Genomic DNA, 22,631 nt, shown 5'->3' with positions numbered 1-22,631 from the left:
ACAGATCAGGAAACTGTAAGGTGCCAAGAAATGAAATAACTCATCCAAACACACACAGCTGGTGAGAAATTAAAAAGACCTTTTGGGCTCTGAAACTGGAACTTGAATGCAAGTCCATCCAAAAGGTTCAGAGCCTGAACTTTAAACTGAAATGACAAACAATGAGTAGCCGGTGTAACAGGAGAGAGAGGGCTCAAACTGGAACCAAATGACTCTCTCCTGTATAATCTGGGGCAAAGAATGCAACTTCTTACTCATAGATTCCACCACATTCTCTGTCTATGCCCAGCTGTCCTGCCTAATAGCACCCCTTATCTGAGCGTATGCCTCTCTCTGAATCCCTAAAATTTACCTTAGATCCTCAAAACTCCACTTCCAGCTAACTATCATTTAGAAAACTTGTTAGTAAATGAATACGTGAGTACTAGCCTTGTTGGAGTTGCATGTTTTATAAAGCAGCTTTCAAAACCACAATATCTTAAATGAAAATGAAATTTTAGATACTGAGAAGAATGAGTGAAAAACCTAATGGTCAAGGGAAATCTTCCTAGTACCCTTCAATTGTGACATCTCGTAGACCAGTGATCCTTAAAGTCCTATCATAGGAAGACCCGAGCACTTATCCAAATGCAGGTTCCGGTGCCATCACAGGTCTGCAATGGAGCCTGAGAGGCTATAGTTCCAGCAAGTGCCCAGGTGATGCTGATACTGCTGATCACCAGACCAAACTTCTAAATCACCCATTTCTTTTAGAGTTAAGTCCATTTTCTTTCATCTTTGATTCTTTTCTTGTTTTTCTTAGCTAAATAGAAAATTTGGGGAACAGTAAGATCTGATTTTTAGTTTCCTCTTTGTCTGACCCAAGAGGATATTCCTTACTTCCTTGCAAGTTCTGCACTTATGAAGATGTATTATATTTAGCTAAATATATCTAAGGAGTTTTAGGATTGCCCAAATGCTCATGATTGTTTTTCTAGTTAAAATTAAAAAAATAATAAATTACTTTCTTAAAAAAACTAAAACAGTACTTTAAAAGAATCAGAATAATATGAAGACAGGAAGAATATTGAGAATTAAGAATTCTACTTCCTTTTTTCAAACTTTTTATTCTCAAAAAGCTGGCCTATTTGAAACATAAAGTGCAACCTGTCACTACAGACAAATGCTTTCTATGAAAGCCTTCTCCAGTTATCAAGAGCTATTCAGAAGTGGCAGCAGTATAGTAAATCATCACATCTATTTGTAGTTGTAACAAAGACTACTGGTTCTTAAACTTTTCAGGGGTTAAGAAATGTGAAACAAGCTTTGTGGTCAAAACAAGCTTGCATCTTTTAAATTTATTTTTTAATAAATATGATTTTAAAAACTCATGAATTTTAAACTGAAGGTAGCTCATTTTACTTTTACTAAACTACAAATGAAAAATGCTTATTGATATCAGTCATACAACAATGGATTTTGTTTATGTCTTTTACCACATTCAAGAAAACTAAGGAATGCAAGATTGAAATCTGTTTTGTAAGACTATTTCTAGTGAAATTTTAAATAATAGTTTTCTTTTGATTTTCTTTGCATTTAATTGGAAGGCAGCTGAATCAAAATATGTTTTTCTTTATAACTACTTTTTAAAAATTCTCCACATAGCTTCCGGTTCCTTGCCATTTAAAGTTTGGTCCGGGAGTCTGTTAGAATTGAAAATCTCAGGCCCACTTGAGAACCACTCAATGAGAATCCATATATTAAGAGGATTATCAGGTAATCCAAATGCACATTTATGCTTTCTTAACACATAAATGAAAAGAATTAATGCATAGGGCATTATTAATGCATATTAATGCATAATGAAAAGAATGGAAGTCAGTAACAAATTTTAAAAGTTACAACCATAAAAGCATAATTATATATTAAAAACAGATGCTATCAGTTTTTCTCAACACATCAGCATTGAGAATTTTCAACCCAAAGCATATACTACTAAGGTAAATTTTACTGTAAAGGACCATTGATCACTCAGCATTCCTTTACAATACTATTTACCATGTGACATTAAATACATATATATTACTATATATATTTTGGGGGGCTGTGCTGGATCCTCATGGCTTCTCTAGTTGCAGTGTTGCTGTGGGAGGGGGCTACTCTCTAGTTGTGATGACAGGCTTCTCATTGCAGTGACTTCTCTTGTAGCAGGGCTCGGGCTGTAGAATTCACAGGCTCAAGTACTTATGGCACATAGGCTTAGATGTCCCACTGGATGTGGAATCTTCCCAGACCAGGGATCGAACCCGTGTCCCCTACATTGGCAGGTGGATTCTTGACCACTAGATCACTAGGGAAGTCTTGTATCATATATTTGAAAAGTTGCTAAAAGTAGATCTTAAATGTTCTCACTATTAAAAGAAATAGTGTGTGAAGTGATGGGTGTGTTAACTAACTTTATTGTGGTAATCATCTCAAAATCATCTCAAAATGGTATATACATATACCATTACACTGTACACCTTTACATTCAATAAGGCTGGGGAAAGACTTTGTTAGGATTTTTTTAATTTATGTTTTAAATTTATATACTAACTCAGGAAGTAACTTTTATATTAACTTTAGAAGGCTTCCCTGGTGGCTCAGATGGTAAAGTATCTGCCTACAATGCAGGAGACCCAGGTTCAATTCCTGGGTTGGGAAGATCCCCTGAATAAGGGAATGGCAACCCACTCCAGTATTCTTGCCTGGGAAGTCCCCTGGACAGAAGAACCTGGCAGGCTGCAGTCCATAGGTTGAACTACATCCATGGTAAAAGAGTTGGACACATCTGAGCAACTGACAACTTCGCCTGACTTTTCACTTTAGAAAAATTGATGACTTAATGGTTTTGAACCTTTCTTCTGAACTCATGGTACGCCAGTCCACTTCTTCAAGTCTTTTATGTTTATTGGTTAAATTTTAACATTTATTTTATACATTTCTTACATGTTTCCTGCTGTTTACTCCTAACATATTATCTTTTTTTTTCTTCTTATAAATGGAGTATTTTCTTCCATTAAATTCTATATCAGTCATTTGTTTCTAGAAAACTATTAATTTCTGTGTATTGATATAAATCCAGCCACCTAGTTGAATTACTTTATTATTTGTAGTAGTCTTAAAAGTTTAGTACTTCCCGGGTGGTCTAGGAAAGGTGATTAAGAATCCACCTTACAATACCAGGGACGCTGGTTCAATCCCTGGTCCAGGAACTCAGATCCTACATGCTACAGAGCAACCAAGCCCATGCACCACAGCTAGAGACTCTGTGTCCCTCAACGAAAGATTGATGCCGTCTGCTGCAACTAAGATCCGACAGGGCCAAATAAATAAATAAACATTTTTTAAATTTTTGATTGCCATGATTTACTGGTTTATAATTATGTCTTCTATGATGGGGTAATTTTACTTGCTCTTTTCAATTTTACTTCTCTTGTGAGAACATTTTGGCTAGATGGCCAAGATGGCAGAGTAGGAAGACCCTGAATTCACGTCCTCTCAGGGGCATACCAAAATTAGAACAATTTACAGAGCAACTATAGATGAGAAAGGCTGTAGTCTAGCAGAAAAGATCATCTACACCTAAAGATATAAAGAAGGAACCACAAGGAGATGGGTAGAGATGCACTATGGTCAAGACTCGAAACCCCTGGGCAGGTGATCGACAAATGCGAGGTTATGAGAGCTGCAGAGGTTCTCCCCGGGGAGCAAGGGTTTCTAGTCCCACATCAGGCTGCAACCCAGGGGTCCCACACTGAGAAGATGAGCCCCCAGAACGTCTGGCTTTGAAGGCCAGAGGGCTTATTTTCAGGAGAGTCAGAGGACTGTAGGAAAGAGAGACTCCGTTCTTAAAGCAGGTGCACGAAATCTCAACACTCCAGGAACCGGAGCAGAAGCAGTAATCTGGAAGGAGCCTGGGTCAGACCCCCTTGCTGATCTCGGAGTCTCCCAGCGTCAGGAGCCCTGAAGCTCACCCTGGTGACGGCCACTCTGGGAGTTCCATTCTGCCAGGAGGGCTCTGGGGCTGGCAAGCGCCATTTTGGGCTCCTCCCTCTAGCTTACCCACACTGGGACCCAGCCCCACCCACAGGCACAGTAAACACCAGTACATACTAGGATGCCTCAGGCCAGGCAACTGGCTGAGCAGGAACACAGCTCCACCCAGCAGCAGGCAGGCTGCCTAAAGGAACCCTTGAGTCCACACTCTCCCTGGGACACAGCCTGGTCCATCAGAGGGCTCAGGACTCAACCCCACACACGTGTACGGACTAAGCCCAGGCTCCCTACAGCCAGCGACCGCAGGCCTCTGTTCACCACCAAAGGACCAGCCTCACGCACCAGGGGCCATGAGCCCCAGAAACCCCTGGGCCTCAGCTCTGCCCACCAGCAGGACAGCACCAGTTCCAAGGCACTTTGGCCCCCTCAACCAGCTGCCCTGGGATCCAGCCCACTCATCTGTAGGCCAGCACCCGCTTTAGGACACCCCAGAGCACGCAGTCAGCCGTGTCAGGAAATGAGCCCACCCACCCACCAGCAGGCTAACGCTAGGTCTGGCCCCAGAGCCACTAACTTCAGGACCAGTTTTCACCCTCCAGTGGGACAGCACTGGCCCTGGGGCCTCCTGGGGCTCTTCAGCCAGCCGCCCTGGACCCAGCCCACCAACCAGTAGCCGGCAGCTCCACACAAGTCAGGGCCGGGCAACCAACTAGACCAGGGGCCAGTCATGCCTACCAGAGCTGAGCATTTACTGCAAAGGCAAGTCCACCACAGAAGACAAAGCTATACACGGGTAAGAAAGCAAGCCACTCAGGAAGTTATAAAGTACTTGGTTGTGATTTCCTAACGCATATGAGCTTCTTTCCGTTTCCCTGGCGGCTCAGCTGTAAAGAATCCACCTGCAATGCAGGAGATGCTGCAGAAGCGGGTTTGATCCCTGGGATGGGAAGAGCCCCTGGAGAAAGGCATGGCAACCCGCTCCAGTGTTCTTGCTTGGAGAATCCCGTGGACGGAGAAGCCTGGTGGGCTACAGTCCACAGGGTGGCAAAGAGTTGAACACGACTGAAATGACTTAGCATGCACGCATGACCTTTGAGATTCTCTGCCCTAGGCTGGTCTCTGGAAGCAGAGCCTGAGACAGGGGTTGGGATGTGTGCCAGTTACCGAGGGAGCACTCTTCAAGAAAACCTGGGACATCTCTGGTGGCACAGTGTATCATAATCTGCCTACCAATGCAGGGGACATGGGTTCGATCCCTGATCCAAGAAGATTCCTCGTGCCGTGAAGCAACGAAGCTGGTGAGCTACAACTCCTGAGCCTATGTGATCCAAATACTGAAGCCTGTGAGCCTAGAACTTGAGCTTCAAGAGAAGCCACCGCAATGAGAAGCCTGCTCAATGCAATGGGCACCACCACGCAGAGGAGCCTCTACTCACAGCAGCTAGAGAAACCTGAAGGTGTTAGTCACTTAGTCGTCTCTGACGCTTTGTGATCCCATGGACTGTAGCCCTCCAGGCTTCTCTGTCCATGGAATTCTCCAGGCAAGAATACTGAAGTGGGTTTCCATTCCCTTCTCTGGGGGAATCTTCCCAACTCAGGGATTGAACCTGGGTTTCCTGCATTACAGGCAGATTCTTTACTGTCTAGACCACCAGGGAAGTGCAGTTAGAGAAAACTCCATGCAAAGCCACAAAGACTCAGAGCAGCCAAAGATAAATAAATAAGTGAATAGAAAAGAAAACCTTAGTAAGCAAGAGAATGAAGCAGGATTGGGAAAAAAGAGCTAAGGAAGAATGTAGTCTCAGTTAAAGTCCAGCTATGGCCTGTTCTGCAGGGATCCTTTGCAGAATTTTCACCCCGTGATGTAAGACAGTGGGCTACAAAATGACTTCTGAGGTCAATTATTGAAGGGAGTGCTTAGCTTTCCTGGCAAGACAGCACCCATCAACTGAGGGCAATTCTTTGGAAAACACGGTGTAGCTATAAGCCTTTAGCAGTCAACAGTAACTGCAGCTGGAGGGGGTGAGGGAGGGTAAGCAAGACACCAAAACAGTGTTAAAACTACGTCCTATCTCGATATTCTTTCAATCAAAATGTTGAAAGCATAAGACAACATCATCACGTTGCAACACTTGAAAAATATGAGGCAAAATAATCAGTTTGGGGATGAAATCCTTTACCTTTTTTACGTTTTCTGTTTTCTCAAGTTTCTTATAATTGGAACTCAGACTGGGAATCAGAATAGAATTAAGAGTTAAATTTGCTGAGCACCTATCATGTGACTGACATTATGCTAAGTGCTGTTAAGAATAAAAAGAAATGCAAGACAGGGATTCTGTCCTAGACTGGGGGGAATTTCAGGAGGAAAACAGGATTTATGTATATGAAAAAATGATCAGACGTAGTAACATTAAACAAGGTGTATAATACTGTGGATTTCAAAGGAGAGTCAGGATTAAGCTCCAGTAAAATGCTTACGCTATAAACTTGAGCAATAGTGCTTAATATGTTTGCTCATTTTTTTGAGAAGGGTTTGAAATATTTTCCACCAACACTAAGGGAAGTTGAAGGAGATAACAATGGTAAATTGTTCTAAATAACATAAGGGCAAGGACTAAAAGAAATACCAACTGTATTGTGTCGTTCTTGGGCAGATCCCATTATGCAGAGAAGGGAAAACCACAGAGTCATTTGCCTACACATTCATCTCCCTGGTGCAAGTGGGTATTGTTCTGTACCCCGTGGCAGGATTAGAAATACCACCGGGGAGCAAGTACACAAAGTTGTTATGGAAACCAGAACGCTTCAGCTCCGAGTTATTTACAGAGAGCTTCCAGGATGGTCACATTCAGGAAGATCAACGCTGTTTTGCTTTACTCTGTGCCAAAGTATCCCAATCAAATATCTCTTTCAAAGGGTCATTTGATCAGTTGCACTTGGGCGAATTTGGATTCAAGGGTCAGTGGATGGTGGTCACATCACAAATTAGAATTCATGTGACATTTTTGTGTTACATGCTTGACACCTGTTCACACTTGCCTCAACCATTGTCAAGCATGCTGGTTTCCGTAATAGAGGACTGTTGACTAACGCCATCGGCAGAGAGAGATTTCCTCCACCGGAGCTGCGGCCAGCGTCACCCGGGACTGGGGTACCGCACGGCTGCGCGCTCCACCTTCTCTCAACTCGCCTCTGAGGCTGGACAGTAACAGCGGCCCCGGCCGTCGTTTTTAACTGTGAATTGGGATTCTCCCAGCTATGCAGTAGAATTGTGGGGAAAAGCTTCTTCTTTTGAGAAAATGAGAATTTTCATAGCCTTTGAGGGATCTTTTGAACCGTTTGATGTTTCAGCAGGTGAAACTGTGGAGGCTGTCAAGCTGATGATAAAGGTACGTACTCTGTCCCTGAGCCACTAAGATGTGTATTAATTTTAACTACGCAGTGAAGTTTAAACTGTATGTGGGGTAAAGAGACTATTGGGTACATTTTTAGCAAACAGGGAAGTAAAACTACTTGAAAATATCATTGTTTGCTTACATAATCATTTGTTGGATGATGTTAACTGTAAATATGTTAGACAGGAAAATTCTCAGGGGAAAAAAAAGTTTAACTTCTCTTTATAAGATTCATAAGTTTGTGCATTGGCCAGATAGTATTATTGCAATTCTTCATAAAAGGAGAAAAACAAAATACTAACTTTAGGCTGGGCAAGTAGAACAGGCCAGTTATCAGACAATGGCCTGTGTGTTGAGCAAGCAACTATAAAGAACCAAAGGACTTGGGATGTGGAGGGGACTCTGGGGCTACAGTCTCATTTTGCATTCAGGAATAACTGCAGTTCAGAGAGGCTGACCATTTAACCTGGATCACAGAGCCAGAACAAGAAATAATTTGGGTGCAGTACTTTTCTTAAAAGTTTCTTATAAACACTCACTCTAAAGTGGGAAATTAAGACAAATATTTAGGAACTGACCATCAAACGGTATTTAACTGGGGATGATTTATTCCCATTTGCTGAGGAGCATTTATGGAATCATAGTTATATGATATTTAGTAATTACTATGATCTCTAAAATCTAGATTTTCTAGCATAGAGGCTCTTAACCTTTACGTGTCATGGATCCCTCAGACAGTCTGGTGAAGCCTATGGACTCCTTCTTACATGCATTAAATAAAATGCATATCCACAAAAAGGAAACCAGTTATACTGGAATAAGATTTTCAAAAATTAGAGAACAAATCGGTGACACGTGGGTTTCCTTATTAACACGGCAACAAGCGTTTGCAGTGTGTCTCACAACTATTACAGTTTCAAAGGAGACCAGTAGAAATATTTTGAGATATCTGCAGCAACTATAATGATATATGAAGCTATCTGTGATTTCTACTGGTGACAAAGTCACAGGAACAGGCAATTACGGCTACTTTAGTTTGTTGCCTACATACAAAAGGAAAATTCCAATTTTATTTGGAGTTAAAGACAAAATATAGTTTTTCCCATCTAAATTCTATCCATAAACTTTTGGGAATGTCTAAAGACTCCAGGTTAAGAACCCCTGTCTAAGACTTCTTCCTTCTCTCCCAAACAATTTTATAATACTCAGTGGAAAGTGTAAAAGAAAAGAGATTACATGGCTGGTCTAGTAATGTAGAGATGTGCTGTCTTCATAATATGCTATTCATTTTTTTTTTTTTTTTTTGCCTCCTAAACTCTTATTTATTTTTTTACTTTACTGTTGTTGTTTAGTTGCTAAATTGTGTCTGACTCTTTTGAGACTCCATGGACGGTAGCCCTCCAGGCTCCTCTGTCCATGGGATTTCCCAGGCAGGGATACTGGAGTGGGTTGCCATTTCCTTCTCCATCTTCATAATATGCTATTGATTTTAAAGGATTATTTCCACATTCCTCTCTCTGAAGATGAACAAGGCAGGAGGTATCTGGAGCTGACGTATGCTGGAGCAGCTCTAAAGGACAGCTGGAGTCTTGCTGACGTTGGAATATCATTTTGTTCAACTCTCAAATGCTTTGTTAAGGTATGATGGATGAACAGAGTAACATTTGTCTAAGATGTCTACTTCATTTTGGATAAACTTATGGATAATTCAACCAAAGTGATTTCATAACTTAGGAAGAGGTTTTCTCTTCTTGCCTTCCCCGCTCTTTCACTTGTAAAACCAGTCTCAGGCAAAAATCCATGCAGGAAGGTGAAGCAAGGCATGGAGACTGGATAAAGTCCCCTCACTGGCTCCTTTTCCCCTTCCCTCCTCTTTCCCCCTAAGTTGCCTGCCCCAAAATAGTCATCACAGAGCAACCCGTAAACCAATATGAGAGCAAGACCGAGGAGCAGATCTGGAATACTGATGTGAGAGAGAGAAAGTTAAGTCACTTCTTTGGGCTTACAACGGATGATGGGAATGAGGAGAGGGAAGAAATTCTCCGTAATAATAAAAATGAAGGGGCAGTTTCTATACTCAAATCCATCAGCACAGCCATGCATGAATTAGCTGTACATACAAACGCAGACAGCATTTTCCATTTATACTGTCCGTAATCAGTGGTGCTTAATTTGGGGTCTGTGGCTGGGCTTTAAGAACAAAACCCTAAAATGGCAAAACATGCAAAACTATGTACATGGAGACTTTTTGGGTGAAGGATCCTTAACTTTTAACAATTTGTCAAAGAGACAAGCAATGTAAGAGTTGCTCTCTAGGATAGAAATAGTATTCAGTACTAGTTGAGGTTGAAAATACCAACCTCAAGGAACATAGTAAAGTACATATTCTGTGCTAAATGGGGCACTAATTTTTTCATATTTAGCATTTAGAAAATGTTAATGGTAGCTAAAGCTAACTCTTTTTGTTTTCATGTATTTTACTGATGGACGAAGTGGGAAGTCTATTTTTAAAAGGAATATTCTAAAATATCTACTATTATGTAGTAAAGATAAGTCACAGAAAAATAAACATTGTTTGATCCCCATCTAGGTAAATAAAAAGACCACGTTTTTACATGTGTTTTTAATATCTTACAAGCATTTGTTCATGTATTTTTAAAGTTCCTTTTTCATTGCCACAACATTTGTTTATAGTAGTATATAATTTTTATGCACACAATATCATATTTCTACTTCCACAAACTCTATAGCATGCTTGTCACTAGAAATTCGGTTTCCATTCATCTCTGGACCACTGACCCCCTTACCCCTGTCTCACTCCTTTACCTTCACTTCTTCCTGTTTGCTAACCACTACTCTGTTCACTGAATCTACTTTTTGGTTTGATTTGTTCGTTTTTTTGGTGTTGCTAGTTTGCTTTTTATACTCCACGTGGAGTGAAATCATATGATATGTGTCTTTCTCCATCTGTCTGACTTTACTTAGCATAAAATCCTCTGGGTCCATCACGTTGTAAATGGCAAGATTTAATCATTTTATGGCTAAGTAGTTCCATTGTACACCCAACCACACACACACACACGTATATACATACACACCACATCTTCTTTATCCATTCTTTTGTTGATGGGCATTTCGGTTGCTTCCATATCTCGGCGATGGTAAATGATGCTGTGATGAACACAGGCGGGGGTACATATATCTTTCTAAATTACTGTTTTGCTGTGCATGAGTTTTTTAGTTCGATAGTTTGGTGTAGCACTGTTTTCCTTTTGTTTCCCTTGACTGAGGAGACATACCTAGAAAGACATTGCTAAGACTAATGTCAAAGAGCATACCGCCTATGTTCTCTTCTGTCACATTTTATGGTTTCAGGTTCTACATTTAAGTCTTTAATCTATTTTGAGCTGACTTTTGTGCATGGTAGGAGATATTGACCTAGTTTCTTTCTTTTTTCTTTCTTTCTTCTTTTTTTTTTTGCATGCGGTTTTCCAGTTTTCTCAACATTTATTGAAGAGGCCATCCTGTCTCCATTTTATAGTCTTGGCTCCTTTCATGTAAATTAATTGTCCATATATGTGTGGGTTTATTTTGGAGCTCTCAATTCTATTCCATGAATCTGTTTTTGCCAATACCATGCCATTTTTATTAATATCACTTTGTAATATAATTTGAAACCAGAATGTGTGATATCTTCAACTTTTTTGTTCTGTCTCAAAACTGCTTTGGCTAGTCAGTATCTTCTGCGGTTCCATATAAATTTTAGGATTTTTTTGTTGTTGTTGTTCTAGTTCTGTGAGAAATGGCCTTGGGACCTTGATGGAGATTGCACTGACTCTGCAGACTGTTTTAGTTATTATGAACATTTTAATAATGTTGACTCTTCTTTTCTAAATACTGAAGTGTGTATTATTAAGCAAGAACAACATTCTCTTACAAAACCATGGTCATACTCAAGCCAGGATTTTCAACATTGCTGAGTTATAATTATTTAACACAAGAACTGGCAAAGCTTTGTTTTTTTTTTTTTTTCTTTGCAGAAGGTTAGATAGTAAATATTTTAGGATTTGTAGGCCATATACTCTCTGTCACAACCAGTCGACTTTTCAAAAAACTTTATTGGAGTACAGTAGATTTACAATGTTGTGTTAGTCTCAGGGGTCCAATCATGTTGATTCTTAGAATTAATGGATATCTTTCCATTTATTTGTGCTGTCTTCAGTTTCATTCAACAGTGTTTTAGAGTTTTCAGTGTACAAGTCTTTCACCTCCGTGGTTAAATTTGTTCCTAGGTATTTTATCCTCTTCATTGTGATTATAAATGGGTTTGCTTTCTTAATTTCTCTTTCTGCTAGTTCATTGTTAGCATTTAGAAATGAAAAAGATTTCTTGTGTTTTCTTTGTTCTTTTTTTTTCCCTTTGGATGGTAATTGTTCTGTTGGTTTCTGCCATACAACAACATGAATCAGCCATAAGTATATATATATATATATATATCCCCTCCCTCTTGAAGGCTAAGGAGAGGGTGGGATGAATTGGGAGAGTAACATTTTAATATTTACTTACTTATTTGGCATTACACAGAGACATTACTTTGCCAACAAAGGTCCGTCTAGTCAAGGCTATGGTTTTTCCAGTAGTCATGTATGGATGTGAGAGTTGGACTATAAAGAAAGCTGAGCGTGAAGAATTGATGCTTTTGAACTGTGGTGTTGGGGAAGACTCTTGAAAGTTCCTTGGACTGCAAGGAGATCCAACCAGTCCATCCTAAAGGAGACCAGTCCTGGCTGTTTATTGGAAGGACTGATGTTGAAGCTGAAACTCCAGTACTTTGGCCACCTGATGCAAAGAGCTGACTCATTTGAAAAGACCCTGATGCTGGGAAAGATTGAGGGCAGGAGGAGAATGGGACGACAGAGGATGAGATGGTTGGATGGCATCACCGACTCAATGGACATGAGTTTAAGTAAACTCTGGGAATTGGTGGTGAATAGGGAGGCCTGCTGTGCTGCAGCCCATGAGGTTGCAAAGAGCCGGACACGACTGAGCGACTTAACTGAACTGACTTATTTGGCTGCATTGGGTCTTTGGTTGTGGCACAGGGGATCTTCACTGTGGTGTTTGGGTTCTCTTTTCGTGGCATGTGAGCTTAGTTGCCCCAAGGCATGTGTGACCTTAGTTCCCCAACTAGGGATCGAACTTGCATCCCCTGAATTGCAAAGTGGATTCTCAACCACGGGACCACCAAGGAAGTCTCTAGAATTGCAACAGAGTTTTGAAAGTTGATTTTGTACTCTGCAACTTTATTATTTCAAATAGTTTTTTTTGTAGGCTTTTCTCTATACAAAATCAAGTCATCCATAAATTGTGACAGCTTTACATCTTCCTTTCCAATTTGAATGCCTTTCATCTCTCTCTCTCTCTCTTTTTTGCTTAATTGCTCTAACTAGAGCTTCCAATACGTTGCATAAGAGTGGGCATCCTTTTCTTGTTTCTGATTTTAGAGGTATTGTTTTCCTGCTCTTGAAAGATGCCTAATTATCAAAAAAGAAAAGAAAAACAATTTCTTCTGCTTTTCTCCCTCTAATATTCAGAAAATTGTAGTATAATACATTTTTAAGCAGATTAAATTCCATGTTATTTCTTAAATGTCTTTCATGTCTTTAAATATGTATATACATAATGCTTTTTTGTTACTATATAGTATAAACTAAGTGTATATATATATATATATATACATATGTATATGTATATATATATACACTATATAGTATAAACTTTTACTTAGCTAAGCACTGACTTTATTTTCATTATTTAAAATTTTTATTTCTTTTTTTTTTTATTCATTTTTTTTTTATTTTTTTTTTTCCAGTGGGTTTTGTCATACATTGACATGAATCAGCCATGGATTTACATGTATTCCCAATCCCGATCCCCCCTCTCACCTCCCTCTCCACCCGATTCCTCTGGGTCTTCCCAGTGCACCAGGCCCGAGCACTTGTCTCATGCATCCCACCTGGGCTGGTGATCTGTTTCACCATAGATAGTATACATGCTGTTCTTTTGAAATATCCCACCCTCACATTCTCCCACAAAGTTCAAAAGTCTGTTCTGTATTTCTGTGTCTCTTTTTCTGTTTTGCATATAGGGTTATCGTTATCACCTTTCTAAATTCCATATATATGTGTTAGTATGCTGTAATGTTCTTTATCTTTCTGGCTTACTTCACTCTGTATAATGGGCTCCAGCTTCATCCATCTCATTAGGACTGGTTCAAATGAATTCTTTTTAATGGCTGTGTAATATTCCATGGTGTATATGTACCACAGCTTCCTTATCCATTCATCTGCTGATGGGCATCTAGGTTGCTTCCATGTCCTGGCTATTATAAACAGTGCTGCGATGAACATTGGGGTGCACGTGTCTCTTTCAGATCTGGTTTCCTCAGTGTGTATGCCCAGAAGTGGGATTGCTGGGTCATATGGCAGTTCTATTTCCAGTTTTTTAAGAAATCTCCACACTGTTTTCCATAGCGGCTGTACTAGTTTGCATTCCCACCAACAGTGTAAGAGGGTTCCCTTTTCTGCACACCCTCTCCAGCATTTATTGCTTGTAGACTTTTGGATAGCAGCCATCCTGACTGGCGTGTAATGGTACCTCATTGTGGTTTTGATTTGCATTTCTCTAATAATGAGTGATGTTGAGCATCTTTTCATGTGTTTGTTAGCCATCTGTATGTCTTCTTTGGAGAAATGTCTGTTTAGTTCTTTGGCCCATTTTTTGATTGGGTCATTTATTTTTCTGGAATTGAGCTTCAGGAGTTGCTTGTATATTTTTGAGATTAATCCTTTGTCTGTTTCTTCATTTGCTATTATTTTCTCCCAATCTGAGGGCTGTCTTTTCACCTTGCTTATAGTTTCCTTTGTTGTGCAAAAGCTTTTAAGTTTCATTAGGTCCCATTTGTTTAGTTTTGCTTTTATTTCCAATATTCTGGGAGGTGGGTCATAGAGGATTTTGCTGTGATTTATGTCGGAGAGTGTTTTGCCTATGTTCTCCTCTAGGAGTTTTATAGTTTCTGGTCTTACATTTAGATCTTTAATCCATTTTGAGTTTATTTTTGTGTATGGTGTTAGAAAGTGTTCTAGTTTCATTCTTTTACAAGTGGTTGACCAGTTTTCCCAGCACCACTTGTTAAAGAGGTTGTCTTTTTTCCATTGTATATCTTTGCCTCCTTTGTCAAAGATAAGGTGTCCATAGGTTCGTGGATTTATCTCTGGGCTTTCTATTCTGTTCCATTGATCTATATTTCTGTCTTTGTGCCAGTACCATACTGTCTTGATGACTGTGGCTTTGTAGTAGAGTCTGAAGTCAGGCAGGTTGATTCCTCCAGTTCCATTCTTCTTTCTCAAGATTATTTTGGCTATTCGAGGTTTTTTGTATTTCCATACAAATTGTGAAATTCTTTGGTCTAGTTCTGTGAAAAATACCGTTGGTAGCTTGATAGGGATTGCATTGAATCTATAGACTGCTTTGGGTAGAATAGCCATTTTGACAATATTGATTCTTCCAATCCATGAACACGGTATGTTTCTCCATCTGTTTGTGTCCTCTTTGATTTCTTTCATCAGTGTTTTATAGTTTTCTATGTATAGGTCCTTTGTTTCTTTAGGTAGATATACTCCTAAGTATTTTATTCTTTTTGTTGCAATGGTGAATGGTATTGTTTCCTTAATTTCTCTTTCTGTTTTTTCATTGTTAGTATATAGGAATGCAAGGGATTTCTGTGTGTTAATTTTATATCCTGCAACTTTACTATATTCATTGATTAGCTCTAGTAATTTTCTGGTAGAGTCTTTAGGGTTTTCTATATAGAGGATCATGTCATCTGCAAACAGTGAGAGTTTTACTTCTTCTTTTCCTATCTGGATTCCTTTTACTTCTTTTTCTGCTCTGATTGCTGTGGCCAAAACTTCCAACACTATGTTGAACAGTAGTGGTGAGAGTGGGCACCCTTGTCTTGTTCCTGATTTCAGGGGAAATGCCTTCAATTTTTCACCATTGAGGGTGATGCTTGCTGTGGGTTTGTCATATATAGCTTTTATTATGTTGAGGTATGTAAAAATTTTTATTTCTTTTTGACCAGGTAGTACATTCACATGGTGCTTAATTCAAATGTTACAGAAGGATATACAATAAAAAGTCTCTCTCCTACCTCTGGCCCCTAGTTTCCCTCCCCAAAGCAACCTATGTTCATAGTTTTACTTACAAGAATATTTCCTAACTTCTGCCGATTAAGCATCATCCATCACAGTGATACAAGCTGCCTTTGCACTGAACTCTAAACTTTCCCTAAAGTTCTAAACTACTAACGACAAGAATCAAATGTAGAGGTACAAGACTCCTCCAGAGAATCCAGGAAGAAAAGGATTACAAGTCACAGGACTGGCCAACACGAAGAGTTTAGTTAAAAACTCTCAAGTTCCACAGATTCTTAATGATCTTTATTTTCTCCTTCTCTGGCAGAATTATATTTAGAGAATTTCCCCTGTGGTTCAGCAGTAAAGAATTTGCCTGCAATGCAGGTTTGATCCCTGGGTCAGGAAGACCCCCTGGAGGAGGGCAGGGCAACCCACTCCAGTATTCTTGTCTGGAGACTCCCATGGACAGAGGAGCCTGGTGGGCTACAGTCCATACGGTTGCAAAGAGTCAGATGTGACTGAGCAACTGAGCATGCACGCATGCACGAAATAGATCTATGTGTTTTCTTTATTGAATACTAAGACACTTTATGTGTTCCTCTTACCATGGTGCCTTGGTTTGCTTGTAAAGTGGAAAATCTAATTTTACATTTGTCAATAATGGCTTGTTTATGGAATTGCTTATGTAACAGCATCTGACTTTTTGGGCATAACTACCAGTGTTTCAATGTTCAGAACATACAGGGAGGGATATCATATAGATAAATGCCTTTTTTATAAAGAGATAAGGTGAGTCAGCAAGTTGCTGTTAATCAACAGTTACCTGCTCCTTCTCTGTAAAACCAATATGAAGAAGCATCACCAATTGGTATGGTTCTCAGTAGAACTTAAAATGTTGTTCAGTTGCTAAGTCATGCCCAATTCCTTGTGACCTATGGACTACAGGACACCAGGTTTCCCTATCCTTCACTAAAATGGGTTAGTGAACTTCAAATGGGTTTCCCACAAGAACAAAGCTTATAAAACGGTGAAAATACAGAGTTAAAATAGTGCAATGAGAACTGTGTTCCAGATGTGTCATGAATCATCTATTCAATACACATTTATGGACAGTCCACTCTGTACTGGGTACATCATAGGCACTGGGAGACAACAATGAACAAAACCCACGCAATAGTTTCCAAAATACCACAGGTTAGAATGAAGCAGGCAAATATTTATCCATATTCTGAAAAGCACCTTTTAAACTTATCTTTCTAACATCAAATAGTAGTTAGTTAGTTTTTAAGGGTGATTTGGGGCTTTGCTGTTTTGTTTGTACATTCTGCATTTAATTCTAAATATAAATGAAAACCCAGATCAAGGGCTAATTTTAGGGAAGTCAGAGTAATCATAAAAGAAATAACTATTACATAAAATATAACTTTTCTCTCTTCCTCACTATCTCTTTATTCAGATTTCATAGGAATTTCTTCCTGGCTACAAGTAGCATGTGGATTAGGAGCCTTAATGGAGCCACAGGCAAACAGGAGCATGATGAAAGACAAAGGGTGACTCCTACATCTTTTCAGTGTTTACTGAGGGAGTTTGTGAGGGGCTGTTGAGGGAAATGGTTCTAAGCACTTAAAGTTCAGTGAGCCGCTCTGCCTGCAGGTTAGTTCAGCAGGAGAGAGCTGAACTGCTCCCAGTGACCTGAGTCCCTGCAGTGGGCCTCAGACAGGAGCACCACAGCCCAAGTGATCATCAATAACACTGCTCCTTCAAGGCTCCTTCACAGATATCTGCACGCTGCTCACATTATGGCAATCTGGGAGGCGTACGGCGAATTTCACGTACTATAAACCAGGGGCAGGGAGCGGTCCCTGCAGAAACCCAGGACGAGTCTCACAGGGAGAAGGGGAGGGGAGCAGGAGCTGGGCAAGGGAGCAGGGACCGGCTGGAGCAGCCACTTGGGGAACCTAGAGGCCAGGCCAGCTTCCCAGTTCTGCTCAGGGCCCTTGAAACTGGTTACTGGGACCCAGGGCGGCAGCTCCGTGAGCTGACATCTGCTGTGGCAGCATCATGCTAAAGAAAAACAAGATCTTCCTGAATCCGCTAAAGAGAAAGTAAAGCCAGTTTCTTTTCTGTTGTTGTGGTTGTAAAAGGGAACATTTTAGTAACCTTTCCTTCCCACCCTTTCCCCATTGGCCCCTTTTGCTACATTTGTAGTTCTGGTCTGACTGATTTTAAGGGTTTTAACAGATTAACATTCTCCTAAAGGTTCCTTCTTAACTCTCAGATATCTGAGTTCCAGTTTAGATTCCAAAGCAAAAGGAGCAAAGGAAACTTTTGTCACTTTTATTTAGTGAAAAGTGAAAGTGAAGTCAGTCATATCGGACTCTTGTCAACCCCATGGTATATACCTGCCAGGCTCCTCCGTCCATGGGGTTTTCCAGGCAAGAATACTGGAGTGGGTTTTGCCATTTTCTTCTCCAGGGGATCTTCCCAAGTACTTCCCTTTTTAAAACAGTAAAAATAAATACATGAAGTTATTTTAAACAACAACAACAAAAAGTCAAACCATTCAGAAGAGGAAGAGCATAAAATGATAAGCAAAATTCTCCTCCTACCCTGAGCTCAGTCCCACTCCCCAGAGACAACCTCCTAGAAAGAATTTTTTTAATTGGCTGAGGTTTAGAATCCACAGTATTTCCATATTAAAGTACATCATGATGGAGGAATTGTTACTAAACGAACACCTCCAGAAGCAGCGCGTGGGTATATGTGATCACCACTCCTCTTGGGTATCTGGACTCACAGGTAAGAAGTAAGAAGGGACTCAAAGCCCCGCCAAGTCTCCTTCACTTGTCTCAAGGCCAAGCTAAGTTGTTTCTTTGCGACCCCTTGACTGTCGCCCACCAGGCTCCTCTATCCATGGGATTTTCCAGGCAAGAATACTGGAGTGAGTTGCTAAATCCTACTCCAGCAGGGCTCACAAATGTTTTCAGACAGACGCGTGAGACTCAGACCAGAGGTCAAGGCGCCTCACTGGCTCTTGCTTGCAACTTTAGCACCCGGGCTGTAGGAGCTGGAGGTGCTGAGAGCAGCACTCCGAGATGCTTGTGTCTCGTCCCAACCCCCAGACAAGACTGAGTCCTGAGCGCTCTCCTTCTCTCTTCCTTTAGGAGGAACAGAAGCCCACTGTCCGTGTGTTCAACGCGGTGACCCAGGAAACCGTGGCCATCACGGAGGGCATTTCCCTTCTCGGGAAAAAAGTGTCCGATCTGCGGACACTGATAGCTCTGAGGTGTGGCTTCCCCGTGAGTGTCTTCTGTCTTCGGACCCCAGAGGGACTGGAGATGTACGACTGCAACCTGCTCACGGACTACCGGACAGACCCCGGTACCCCCGCGACGTGCTCTCAGCCCGCGGGTCCTTTGATGCCAGATGCACAACGGGGGGGGGGGGGGGGGGGGAGGGCGGGGGTGTTTCTAAACTAAAACCTCTAGAGGTGCAGAGTGGATGTAAATTATCAAATTTATGTAAATTACCCCCTTCTTTGGGGGGGTCTCCCTGGTGGTCCAGAGATAAAGAGTCCACCTTCCAATGCAGGACACGGGTTCCATTCCTGTGCAAGGAACTAAGAGCCCCACATGTTTTGGGTCAACGAAGTCAGCCTGCTCACCACAACTAGAGAAGCCTGCACACCACACTGAAGATCCAGCAAGGCCAAAAAAAAAACAAAAAAAAACCCAAAACTCTTTTTGTTGTCTGGGTCTCTAGACCAAGAAATAAGAAATAAGAACCTTCTCACAGTCTCAAGAGCTTCCCCAGTGGCTCAGCAGTAAAGAATCCCCCTGCAATGCAGGAGATGCAGGAAATGCAGGTTCAATCCCTGGGTTGGGAAGAGCCTCTGGAGGAGGGCATGGCAACCCACCCCAGTATTCTTGCCTGAAGAACCCCGTGGACAGAGGAACCTGATGGGCTGCAATCCACAGGGTTGCAAAGAGTCGGACATGACTGAGGATGCACACACTACACCCCACAAGTGGCATTTGTCTTCAAGCAGCTTATGACCTAGTTACTTAATGAAATGACAAAGGATAAATGAGAAAACCACGGTGACTTCTCTTCAGGCTTGTGCTGCTCAGGTCACGATGAGACACTTTAGAGATTGAAGAGAATTCAGAAATGGCCTGGTCCAACCTCTTTATTTATTTTTTTTTTTGGTTGCACCATGTGGAATGCAGGATCTTATTTCCCCACGAAGGATCAAACCTGTTCCACCTGCAATGGAATTATGGAATCCTAATCATGGGACCACTGGGGAATTCCCCCAACCCCTAATTTTTTATAGATTTAAAGAAAACAAAAAGATTCTATATGCTTAAATTACTTGCTCAGGGTATGTCAAGGATAACACACTTTACTTTTTATTTTTTTTTTATTAGTTGGAGGCTAATTACTTCACAACATTTCAGTGGGTTTTGTCATACATTGATATGAATCAGCCACAGATTTACACGTATTCCCCATCCCGAAGGATAACACACTTTAAAATGATCCTCTAAGAAGGAGGTGTTGAAGCTGATGTAAGTAGAGAGAACAGGAGTCAGAAAATGATACAGACAGCTGTCAAAGTCGGGAGGAGAACAGGGACTCTGCATTGTCACAGATGATGAAGAAGAGACAGTTTGCTGGATGCTGGTAAAAGACCAAAGACAGTGTATGATTAAAAACCTTTTGATCTGGCTTAAAGGTCACTGGTGAGCTCAGAGAGAGCAATTTCAATAAACCGGATGGAGACAGAAAGGTTGCAGGCATTAAGAAGAAGATAAGTAATAAAGGGACAAAGGGCTTTTTCGGTGATAGAATGTCTCAGAATTAACTTATCAAGCCTTGATCAAAGCTCAACATTTCCCAATGTTTGTGATTTTGTAATTTTATGACTTCAGCTTTAGTGACACAGTATATAGGTCCAATAGACACACACATGCACACACACACACATGCACACACACACACATACACCTTTTCTTGAATCAACCTATACAGGACAAAATGATGCCATTGGTACTTCTCTCTGTGAACACCTCATGGCAGGTATTCATGGCCAGACTGAGCATATCACATCCGAGAGACTATTCCAAGGAAAGGGTCCTGTCAGCTCAGGCCTCGAAATCTAGGTGGGCTCCAGGGCCCCTCAGCCAGACGTTAGGCCACTTAGAGACCTACTGTGCCATTTTAATTCCTTTTATATATGAGAAAACTGAGGCTCAGAGAAGTGAAGTGACCTTGTTCAAGGTCACATGGGTAATGAATGGTCATCTCACATTCAGGGTTGGGCTCTTTCCATCAAGGTCTACTGTCAACCCAGTGTCTTTACTGATACCTATTTTACTTGAGCTCTTTAAGTTCTGATCAGTGTTCTGTTTTGATTTCCATTAAGGGAAACCCAAGCCAGAGACATGGCTTTCACGTTCAGAAAGAAAAAGCCTAAATCAGACAGGCAAATACTGTCCCCAGAGTATGCATGAGGAATCCAGGAACTTGGGACCTGGGGACCACACAGGGAGGGCCTGGAGACACTCCCTAGAATGGGCCCTGTTGCTTGCACTTGCTTTCCTGCATAGCTTAGGCATGGTACATGGGTTTGGAAGTAGACAGTGGGGGGAGCCGGGTTTTGTAAATATATGCAATTTGGGGAATCCACTTTAAAAAATTAAGAGTAAAGAATCAGACAGTTCATGTAGGAATAGTCCTTGAAGTTTAAGTCTCATTAGTTTTATCTTCGGTTATAAATTTTAGTTGTAGTTTCTGGAGCAACATAGCACTTTAAAAATAAGTTGCTATTTTCTAACAGAATTCCTAAGCTTATGAAGGAATTTAATGTGTGACAAAGGAGGCATTACAGATCAATTGGGATGGAAGGATTATCTAATAAATGGTGCTTATTAACTCGCCTAGAAATTTGCTAGACATTCCAAAGTTAAGCATTAAGAGAGAAACCATCCATTGTCACCTTTGATCTTTGAGAAATTAGAACTGCTTTACTGCAAAAAACTGAAATTGATCGTTAAAACACCTGTAACATTTGTTCACGTAAAATACTCTGCTGGTGAGGGTCCTAGAATAGGCTGGTAAGTCTGGATTCGCAGATGGGAAGATGGAAGAAGACAGAAGGTGAACCTTAGGGGGATCCAGCAGGGCCCCGGTAGGTGAATCACAGCACTAGGGTAGAGAATGAATCAATGCATTTTTTTGTTTTCTTGTTTGGTATTTAGTGGCCAAGTCCTGTTGGACTCTTTGAGACCCCAGAGACTATAGCCTGCCAGGCTCCTCTGTCCATGGAATTTCCCGGGCAAGAATACTGGAGTGGGTTGTCATTTCCCTCTCTAGGGGATCTTCCCCACCCAGAGATCCAACGCATGTCTCCTGCATTGCAGGCAGATTCTCTACTGCTGAGCCACCAGGAATCAATGAGCGAATGACATAAAAGGCAGGGAGTGAGACAAGCTGGTTGCTGGCACTGGAGCCTCTGTCAACATGTAAGAGAAATCCAACCCCAGAGACCGGGCTGCAGAATAAGAATCCCCCAAGTCCCAGGCTCAGAGAACAGAGATGGGATCTCAGTTCTGAAGTCCAAGGGTAGAGTAGGATACCGAGACTTGTGCTCTGAGGCATAAGATGCGGGCTTGGTCTCTTACTCCTGGAGGAATAAGGCAAGTTACTAGAACAGGACAACATCTGAGCAGGACGAACAGGATGAGCAACTTTCCACCAAACTTCTGAGCTGCTGGCCTGCAATCTTAACTAACCCTCTGCTACTGAAATTCGGACTGTTCCGGTCATTCAAATGGAGACTGTGTGGCCTCACTGTGGAGGACCAAGGGGCCTGGGGTAGAGTGCTAAGCTAAAGCTTTTCAATGCTCATGTGTGAGTGATTTTCATAAATTAAAAACATAGTAAGTCACTTAAGTCGGGAGACGACATCAATGCACTTGGTACAGTGTTTAAAGTCTTTTATTTCTAGTGCTGGTCA

General features: G+C 41.2%; 1 protein-coding gene and 1 non-coding gene across 2 annotated transcripts in view; both read left to right on the top strand.

Moving 5' to 3' along the window:
• The first annotated feature begins 2,610 nt into the window (after nucleotides 1-2,610).
• On the top strand, nucleotides 2,611-2,682 carry TRNAC-ACA. The gene has a single exon. It is a non-coding gene; the product is annotated as a tRNA-Cys (tRNA).
• A 4,634-nt stretch (nucleotides 2,683-7,316) lies between these two features.
• ANKUB1 (ankyrin repeat and ubiquitin domain containing 1) overlaps nucleotides 7,317-22,631 on the top strand; it is a 29,392-nt gene continuing 14,077 nt past the window's right edge. Inside the window, exons 1-3 of the mRNA XM_043874835.1 lie at nucleotides 7,317-7,406; nucleotides 8,908-9,051; nucleotides 18,775-18,991. Coding sequence (XP_043730770.1) covers nucleotides 7,317-7,406; nucleotides 8,908-9,051; nucleotides 18,775-18,991 — 451 coding nt within the window. The remainder of the gene's footprint in view (nucleotides 7,407-8,907; nucleotides 9,052-18,774; nucleotides 18,992-22,631) is intronic.

The sequence above is a fragment of the Cervus elaphus genome, chromosome 19, assembly GCF_910594005.1.
Source record: "Cervus elaphus chromosome 19, mCerEla1.1, whole genome shotgun sequence".
In the NCBI taxonomy this organism is placed as follows: domain Eukaryota; kingdom Metazoa; phylum Chordata; class Mammalia; order Artiodactyla; family Cervidae; genus Cervus; species Cervus elaphus.
The sequence above is the reverse complement of the archived record's forward strand: the minus strand, read 5'-3'. Positions and strand labels throughout refer to the sequence as shown.